This window comes from Spea bombifrons, chromosome 6, assembly GCF_027358695.1.
Source record: "Spea bombifrons isolate aSpeBom1 chromosome 6, aSpeBom1.2.pri, whole genome shotgun sequence".
In the NCBI taxonomy this organism is placed as follows: Eukaryota; Metazoa; Chordata; class Amphibia; order Anura; family Pelobatidae; genus Spea; species Spea bombifrons.
Window position 1 is genome coordinate 27,636,238 of NC_071092.1, and position 10,233 is coordinate 27,646,470.

A 10,233-nucleotide genomic window follows, 5' to 3' on the forward strand; every position below is an offset into this window, starting at 1 on the left:
ACGGTCACCATGCAGTGTCATTAGTGAACAGAGAGCGTTAGTGAAGCAATGTAAATACGAACAGAAATCACGTTACGGTTCTTGTCATCAGTGGACATTCTCCAATACAAATCCAAAGTCTGTTCGCGTCCTGCTCAAAGCCCAAGAAACACCATGCGCCGGTGAAGCATTTCGGACTTAAGGAAACCGATCAAGTTTTATTTGATTCACTCAATTCTTATGATTATGTATGAAAATTAGGTTAATAACTTGACCAAGACAATGCACAGAATAACTCCACAACTGAGACAACATACCCAGGGCTGGACTTCTATTATAAGCCTATCATGGGATATAATGCTAGGATCCCTGTCAGTAGACTTCCCACGGTCCAGATCTCTCTGTTCCTCTTTCAACCCGATGTCAACCTCTTCCCTGGCTGACTGTACGAGTCAGGATTCAATTTACAATTCTCTCTACCTACATCTCCTCACTTATCTTCCAATCCACATTTACGCATCTCATGATCATCGCCTGTCTTCTGCTCCTCATCTCTACCTCTCATGCTGGTATACCTTCTCAAGGGCTACCCTCGTCCTGTGGGATGCCCTACCCAACTTATCAGATTCTACCCTCATCTCCAATGCCTCTAACATCTTAACCACTTGTTCGGGGAAGCCTTCCCTCTGCTTACTCCTGCTGTTGGGCGTCTTCCACCATACCCTCTTCCTTCCGTATTACTCTTCATTAATATTATATATTTAGACAATATTTACACTGTGTGTTATATACAATATAATAATGGTGTGATACTACTAAAAAAATAAGAACCTGTTTATGAAAATGGGGAAAAACCTATTTAATATCTTAATATCCCCCAACAGTATTTAGCCCACATGTCTCCTGGAAAACCATTTCTATAATAAGGATTAACAAGCACTTGTTTTTCCAAACATTATGCAGGAAAGTGATTTAAAAAATAGCTTTTAATACAATTATCAAACAATTAATATCTGAAAACCAGATACAAACTCCTAATACATCAATTATGAACAAGAAAGTAAACTTTGCTCTGCCGTTTCATATTTTATGTCCTCGACCTAATCCTCCTAAGTACTTCTGTCATGTATAAATGATATTGTAAATAGTTGATTATTTAAAAAACAATATTTGTTTATTATTACAATGATCAAAGTGATGCTATATAGTTTGATGCAAAAAATTATTTTTACATTCTACCAGTATATATTTGTATTATATATATTATATATGTAGACCATTGTACAGCGCTATGGAACTTGGGGCATTTAAAATGATTTCATTCTCATCTGTGCGTTTCATCATCCCATATGCCGGTTAGCATTATGTTAAATGTGCATGTGCTCTGGAAAAAATGGCTATACTAGAGTGGAAGCATCACTTTGATCATTGTCATAATATGCAAGGTATGGATCCAGGCATGGTGTAAATGCAGTCTCTAGTTTTTAGACACTGAAGTAGGCATTTGCAACACCCATAATAGTAGTGGTATTCTGGATTATTTTATATTATAGTAAGAGCAGCCAAAGGAGCAATCGCCCCCACTTGTCAATCTTCTCGTAGTAGCTGCATTCGGTCACATACTAGCGTATTCTCTGGCATATTCGTATTCTTTCGACGAATGGATGATGATTTTTGTACAACTTACACAGTTCATTGTCTGCATTTTTTTTTTAAATAAAACGTCAATGTTCAAAAATAGAAGGCAAACGTAGATTCAAAGTTAGCATTAACAAAAGCTATTGGTTTTTGAGCCGAGCTCTTCAATTGGCTGCCTGGCTCTAACGCTCTGATTGGCTATGTAAATTGAGGCGACAGATTGGCTGTATTGACCGGCGATTTCGCCGCTTTTTCTTCACCTCTCCTTCCTCTCCCCCTAAGCTTGCGTCATTTCCTGATCTCCGGTGAGGTGGCCGCCATCTTTTCTCTGGTTTCTAATGGCGAACAACAACGCGGCGGCCCTTGCTGGGACCCCGCAACCTCCTCAGACTGGGGGTGGAGGAAACAAGTCGGCATCTTCTGGGAAGCCCGGGAATGTTTTACCGCTATGGGGTAACGAAAAGACTATGAACCTGAATCCTATGATCCTGACCAACATTCTGTCCTCCCCTTACTTCAAGGTGCAGCTGTACGAGCTCAAAACGTACCATGAGGTCGTGGACGAAATCTACTTTAAGGTACGGGGCTTAGCGGGTTTCTGGGTCAATACGGTGTAATGGCTCCTTGCTTGAATCGCCATACCCCTTCACGGCTGTGGGCGAAGATTATCAGGTGACTCAATTGCCTTGAATGAGTGTAGCATGGCGGGGGCCTGTAAATGGTTAATGCGTCCTTTTAAGTTATGATGTTGGTATAGGGGGCATGGGGCAGCATGGATAATACATACATTTGATATATATATATATATATATATATATATATATATATATATATATATATATATAAGTTTAAAAGGCCTTTGTTGGGATACAGGTGATTCCATTGTTAAGTACAGGGAAGGCTGGGTTTACTTGTGACTGCCAAGCGGTGTTAGTGGAACTTTCCAGTCACTTCTTATAACCCAGATCCTGTAAGTTTTTTTTGCAGCCGTTTGATCGCTTTGTTATCTTAACCTCTCTAATGAAGAATCCCAGCAACGTCAGTAGACATGCTAGTAAGGAAACCCTTTCCATTTAGATTTTTGTGCCTCCTGTCCATCATGTTAAACTAGTTATGCTTGACACAGATGACATCCTGTAGAAAAAGTCTCAAACATCAAAGTGCACTAAAAGTAAGATATACCACCACACTGTAAGCATTGTGCTGGAAAATAAAAATATTAGACCGTTGGTTTGGAGTCACCTGGTATAATGAGGCTTCTGCGGCTGCTCAGGAGTTTTTTGGGGGGCAGGAACCCCCTCTGTCCCTCCAGAAGCTTGATAGGTAGCGCCAGACTGTGAGATCCATGGCTTTATATTCATTTTGGCCGCTACAAAAACAATTAAGGGATCCGCCCAGGAAATAGACATCTCCAGCACAAAACTCAACGAACTATATATGCGTGTTAATAGCCATGTTAGCCATATAGCATTATAAAGTTGTATAAAAAGATTCCTGCCATGAATGTTAGAAGCCATGGGTCCAGCTGTTTTCTTTGTGGATCTGATCTGTTGCATATGCTATGGTATCTGATCCCAGGTAATTATCTCATTAAGTGCCTGCTGTATGGCTGTATAGGAACATCCACTGATATTAAATGTATGGCATTTCAGTGGTGGGCCGGTATCTTCTTACCGGGTGCCTAGTTACTTATTTTGAAGCATGTAGCTTTGTTTAATGACTCATTACTTGTTACAGTTTCTTTGAGTAATCGGTACTGGCATGCCCTAAGACTAATAGATAGAATGTAGAACTTGGCAATTACGCTTTTCCTTTTCACCATATTGTGTGGCAGGTTTGCTTGTTATGTAACTAAAGTACACGCTGTAATCTCATTGCCGTGGGAGGGCCAAATCTGTACTTTTGATGTAAGCTGTAGGATGCAGATGCCATCCTTGTTAACAAATAATCGCTGTAATATAGTCCCAGCTCTATTCTCTAGTGTCCTTCTTATGCTAAGAAAATTGTCACTTTTATTATGTAATGATTGATGTCATCCGCATTTTGCTTACATAGATTGTCAGTGTAATAGGTGATGGCCCCGCTGTGTATAAATAAACCTCCTGGTCCTGCTGAGTTTACCTAAAAAGTATATTCATTTGTATGGGACACTGAATATGCGGCGGGGAAATATTTTTTTTGCCATCCTGATGCTTGCCTTTTGCTAGGTCATTTTCTGTAAGTCCTAGACTAAAATATGTATTTTTGTATAGTTTGTTACATGTGTGTATGTTGTAGAACATAACCGCATGTATGTCATTGCCTTGTGAATATTCATCTCAAATTGACTTTGCTTTTCCAGGTGACCCATGTTGAGCCTTGGGAGAAGGGTAGCAGGAAAACTGCTGGACAGACAGGGATGTGCGGAGGGGTAAGTACAAGTACGTGACTTCTCATTTTCTGATGATTTAATCGCCTTAAAGTAGTGTTTCCATCATCCCCAGCTTTCTATACCGTTAGAATTTGGAATAGTTAATCACGTTACCACTCACAATGTAACATACATCTTTTCTTAGGTCTCCCCTCTGTGACCAAGAAGCAGTTAAAATGTAAACATAAGGATGCTTTGTTTCTGCCGAAATACTATATTCTAATTTGATGTTCTAGGTGCGAGGGGTTGGCACAGGTGGTATTGTGTCGACTGCATTCTGCCTCCTCTATAAGCTGTTCACATTGAAGCTGACTAGAAAGCAAGTGATGGGTCTCATCACACACACAGACTCCCCATACATCAGAGCACTTGGATTCATGTACATAAGGTAAGCGCTCCCTTTTCAACTGCAGGCCCTCTACCTAAACATTCACTGTGGTTGTTTAAAAAGGTTAAATAGTTTTGAAGTTAGCGTGAAGGAGATCTACTAGACAAACGATTATACCATATCCTACTTTGTGCTAAGCTGTTGAATAGCCCTAATAATTCTGCATATATTATGCAGAATCAGTGTTAACTTTAAAAATGAATGCAATTAAGTCTCATGCCTTTATTGCAGGTATACACAACCACCTGCAGACCTTTGGGACTGGTATGAAGATTTCCTAGATGACGAAGAGGTATGTCAGCAAGGGTAATAATTTACTTTTTCATTTGTACTGCTTACTGTATTTAATTTGTAATGTGTGCCTCGTGGCTTACATGACACTTGGAATCTCTGAGTTTTGGTGCAGGGGTCATCCTTCTTGGAGTAATCTCCCTTGTAATAGTGCATGTTTTCTGTTGGAACCACATTTGCAGTGTTTTCTAACAATATTTGTTTCCTTGGGTCTGATTTCTATTTGCATGGTGAGTTTATATAACAGTATCCTATCTGCAAGAAAAGAAGCAGATTAGTTGAACCATGCTAGAAACAGTAGTTACAGATAGACAAATAGGCTCTGAACTCTGCAAGAACCTTTTTATATGCACAGGGCATTGGTGATTATTCACTAAATGGTGAAATGAAGACTTTTTTTTTCATCTCACCAAACTTGCTGTTTAGTGAATAAACACCTAAGTGTGTTTCCACATTATGCTTCTGTTCGGGTGGCTGCAGCACTCAGATCTACAAGCTAGTTTAAGTTCCCTATAGATCGCTATGCTACCATGTCATCCCTCGCTGAACCTAAGATCCCCACAGTACGGTGTTGCTTTTGGGTAATGTCACGTGTGTGCATTGCTTGCATACGTGTGAGCAATTTTCTGTGCTGTGTGTTGGAAGAAATTGATACATTTCTGTTGCTTTTGTTGTGACTCCAAAGAAGCTACAAAGCATAGAAAACCAAGGCCTTTGAGTAACCGGTTACTTGTCATCGTTTCACATTTTCTATAGGGTTTAATGCCCTGCAATAATTCACTTTGTGTCAACTTCTTATATTCATAAGCTAACCTGCTGTTTTCTCCTCTAGATCTTTGTGCTCCAGCAAATGTATTGGGCGAAATTAATCTGAACACATACGTGTGTGTGAGTGCAAGAAGTTTTACCTTAAGATTCGCCTTTAATTATGTTCACAATTTAAAAATTAAATGGGAATGTGTGGCATGTGAAAGTATTATTTTATGACATTAAGTACATCTCGGGCTGCTTGGAAGTACAACTTTTCACTTGCCCTACATCACCTATAATGTAAAACATGGGGGTTGCTCTGCAAAGGTTTAAATAAGTTGATTTGTTTGCGCCCCTTAGCGAAATCCATCAAATATGATCATATGTACGAGTCCTCTAGCTGAATCCATCAAACCTCAGTACATTCCAGATGTCTTTGGCCTTTTGTTTTCTTTATTTTTTATGTTTACAGAAGTGAGCTAATTGAGATCTCCAAGGGTTTCTAAGGTTGTCCTGCGAGAGCGAATCTAACATAGTAAAGCTACTATGGTAGGAGAGGCAGCACAAGCCAAGCCAGATACTTAGTGTCACCCTGGAGGCAAAATAAAACCCCAAGACAGAAGACACCACTAGAGATATGCACATGGATTTTCTTCCTTTAAGATATCATTTTAATAGGATCATAAACTAGTAAGCACTATGTGTCCCTGTCTTCCTTATGAGCTGGGCCAAGTCTTCATCAGGCTTGACTACTGCTGTGTAGCAAACGAGGTTCAGAAAGCTTTTGCTATAGTATAATACTGTGTGCTTCAACAGGAGGTATTTCTACACTGGGGCAAGTATTAAGTGCCATTATACATTGTATGTGGCTCTTTGGGGAGTTCTTTTTGATGTACTCCTGGCCTCATTTTTGCAAACAAGGTTCTTATGAGGAATTGATGTTCTTTCAGGTGAACAGTAGTAGAACAACACAACTGCTGTTTATTTTCTTAACATATAATATTAGTGTTTAATTGCCTTTACCTAATAGTTTGAAAAAATACATGCTTTCATGGGATTTACCAATATAGCGTTGTATTAATCTTTGTTCACTATTTGCTGTCTGTCCAATGGTGAGGAACAGACTCGGCTACTGCAGGTTCTCCTTTGGTTCTGTGACTATAGAGGGCTTTTACCCTTCTTGACAATCTCCCGTTCACAAAGAGCAGATGTTATCTGCTATCCCTTTGTTTCATTTAGCCCCTAAAATACAACTTTTTCATTTTTTTGAGATTCTGCTGCTGTGGTTTATAACCACCTGTTCGCCTATCCATTGTTTACTGCTCTCTTTGACAATCTGCCGACTTTAGCTGTTTAATAATGGGGTTTGTTTGAAGAAAACGGTACCCAATTTTTCTTGGTGACTATGGCTAGTGGAGTGTGGTTGCAACTGATGCAAAGCAAATGGTAATAGTTGACATTCACATGTATAGTTTTGGGATTGACAAAGTAATCTCATCGGTAAACTTGAAATAACCATACATGTTTAATACTTGACCTTCTCCCAATACTGTGTTTTTACAGGACTTGGATGTGAAGGCAGGTGGAGGCTGTGTAATGACAATAGGGGAAATGCTGCGTTCTTTCCTCACCAAGCTGGAGTGGTTTTCTACCCTATTTCCAAGGATACCTGTTCCAGTGCAGAAGCAGATAGACCAGCAGATCAAAACCAAGCCGCGGAAAATAAAAAAGGAAGGAGATGAAGTGGCTGAGGAAGTGGAACGGCATGCTGAAAGAAGGCGCTCCAGGTGAGACAGCTTGTTCATGCTTTTTACCCATTTCGCATGGTTTCAACCAGTGTTTGCATACTTCTGTAGCCTGTGAAAAGTCATCTTTTGGCAAACTCCAGGGCCCAATATATATATATATAGTGACCTGTTATGTTATTAGAAACTGTATATTAGAATTCGTAAGGTTTGAGTACCTAAAAATTGACGAATGTCCCCTTTGGGGGAAATGGCTAATGGAGCTAGCTTTTTGAAAAAATCAGTTACTGAGTTTCATTTTTTGTTATAACTAAATTAAGATGCTGATTTATTTTTAGGTCTCTTAAAAGGTCATTAAGTCCCCGAAGATCACCTAGACGATCGAGAAGCAGGAGTCATCATAGGGAACATCAGAGCTCCACCAGCTTTGACAGAGATTTGGAAAGAGAGAGGGAGCGTCAAAGGTTGGAGCGAGAATCCAAAGATAAACACAGGTCAAGAAGTAACGACCAAGGAACGGAACGTAGAAGAAGCAGAAGCAAGGATCGGCACAGGACACGGAGCCGAAGCAGAGACCGTAAAACAGACAGGAGAGAGAAAGACCGAGAGAAAGAAAATGAGAGGAGTAGAAAGCGGGACTATGACAGAAAGGGTAATGGCAAGGATACTGATAGAACACGGGAAAGATCAAGAGAGCGTAGAAGGAGTGAGGAGAGGAAAGAGAGGGATGAAAAGAGGCACCGAGAAGATTCTCGTAGAGAAAGAAGGCACAGCAGGAGTAAAAGTAGAGACAGGAAGCAGAAGAAGAGCAGTAGGAGTCCCAGCAAGAATGCGCGTGGCCGAAGTCGCAGCCGAGAGAAGTCAAACCGTCACAAGGACAAAACTTACAAGCGTAGTAGGAGCCGAAGCCCAGCCGATGCAGAGAAGTCCAGAAAACGAGAACGTAGTTCTAGCAGGGAAAAACCACGAAAACGTAGTAGGAGCAAGGAACGAGGGCAGAAGCGTGACCTTGAGACAAAGGACCATGAATCCCATAGTTCTGACCTTGAGGATAAACATGGAGGCAAAGATGAGACTCTGTGACACTGAATAAGCGGATCACATTGAATCCTTTTTGTTTTTTTGGTTTTTTTTCCCCCAACAGTCTTTCTTTTTCAAAGTCCAAACCTGTTCTGTAACGGTCTTGAAGTTTTTAAATATAAGGGTTTGGTTTCATATTTTCTTTAGGCAAAAAAAGGTTCATTCCACAGTTCGTGTAGGGAAGTGCCTTTTGGGAATCCCTTGTGCATTGGATGCAAAGCTTCCTTCCCTGTGTTTGCTGAAGCTCCAATGCGACTATTGCATTTTTATCAGTTCACTGTTCTAGAAATGTATGGCTTATACACAAAAAGCCCTGATGTTTTAATTCCTTTTCTGACACAATAGAGCTACCGGTTCAGTTAAACTTGCCATTTGTTCTACTGCTTGTGAGGTTGCAATTTCCTCCTGATGCTGAATGCATGGCTTAGCTGATATTTTGTTAGAATGCCTGTTTTTTTGTTTTCTAAAACCTATATGAATGCAGATCTCAAATTTGAATTTTGTGTTGTAAAATTGTAAACTTTTTTAAAAAAAATACATTTTGATCTATTATGAGATGACTTTTAATTGAATTGATAGCCTTTTCAAGGTACATTTTCTTGCTTTTCCAATTTGTGTGGTTGTTCAGCCAGTTGACACCTCAGGATATCAGGAAACATCAACCCTGTAAGGTTCTAGCAGTGCATTTCGTAGTTCCATGCGTCTTCATTAAATAGGGTTTTTTGGGTATTTTTTCTTTCTCCAAACTCATGCGTAATATTAACTCACTAGAGATGCAAATGACTTGGAATCTGATGAGAAATGCAAACATTTGTAACTTAAAACAGTACTAGTATTGCAGAGACCCTTTAACGTTTTCAATTTTTCTGAGTTTCAAGAGGCTTACATTAATATATTCTGTTCAACTGTACTGGATTGGGGGGCTATTTTCATAGTAAAATATTAGAAAAAAAAGACAAGGAAAGAAGCTGTGCTGGATTTAGTATTTTCAAAGAAGACTTGATTTAGAAGGAGTGTCTGGGCTCCAGTGAAAATATGTCCTCGCAAAGCCGCTGGCAGATCTATTTGACCAGTCACTTATGACAGGAGTAGTCCTAGAACACTGGAAGCTGGCAACCACGGTGCCACTGCACAACAAAGGTAGTAGGGAAGACTGCCAACTATAGACCGATAAGTATTACAGCAGTAGTTGGCAAATTAATGAAAACCATGCTAAAGGATAGGATTGTCAAATATCTGGAAGCAAATGGTTTGCATGATCAGAAACATCACAGTTTTATTACAGGAAGATCTTGTCAAACTAACTTTTTTTTGACTGGCTAACTAAGATAATAGACCAGAGAAGAAATGTTGATATAGCCTATCTAGATTTTAGTAGGGCATTTGACACTGTCCCTCCTAGTAGACTTCTAAATAAATTGTAGTCTATGGATATGGATGTCAGAAAAGTTGAATGGATAAGACAATGGTTGAGTGATAGGAGGCAGAACATTGCCGTTAATGGTGTATATTCAGAGGAAGGACTTGCCACTTGTGGGGTACCTCAGGGATCAGTATTTTTAATATTTTTATTAATATTACAGGAGGTCTCAATGGTATGATATGTCTTTTTGCAGATTATATAAATTTCTGCAACGGTGTAGACAACTCAAATGGCCAATGACCTACGTAAATTGGAAGAATGATTGAGAATGTGGCAGCTGTATTTAAATATTAATAAATGTAAAAAAAAAATGCACTTGGGACGTAAAAAAATCCCAAGGCATTTGTGGCACTGTACTGTCAGTAACAACGGAAGAAAGGGACTTAGGAGTCGCTATTTCTGATTACTTAAAGGTAATGTAATAAAGCATCTCAAAAAGCAAGCAGTGTGCTGGGTTACACAGAGAGAGGCATTAGTAGCAGAAATATGGAGGTGATTATGCCACTTTACAGATCTCAGGTCAGCCCAC

The 10,233-nt window shown here is 39.7% G+C and overlaps 1 protein-coding gene across 1 annotated transcript; it reads left to right on the forward strand.

Annotated features, from left to right (window-relative positions):
- The first annotated feature begins 1,916 nt into the window (after positions 1–1,916).
- PRPF38B (pre-mRNA processing factor 38B) lies at positions 1,917–8,833 on the forward strand. Its single transcript, XM_053469789.1, has 6 exons — positions 1,917–2,195; positions 3,959–4,027; positions 4,264–4,415; positions 4,647–4,707; positions 7,020–7,243; positions 7,540–8,833. Exons 1-6 carry the CDS (start codon positions 1,956–1,958, stop codon positions 8,282–8,284), a joined length of 1,491 nt encoding a protein of 496 aa, XP_053325764.1. The 5' UTR covers positions 1,917–1,955; the 3' UTR covers positions 8,285–8,833.
- The last annotated feature ends 1,400 nt before the right edge of the window (positions 8,834–10,233 follow it).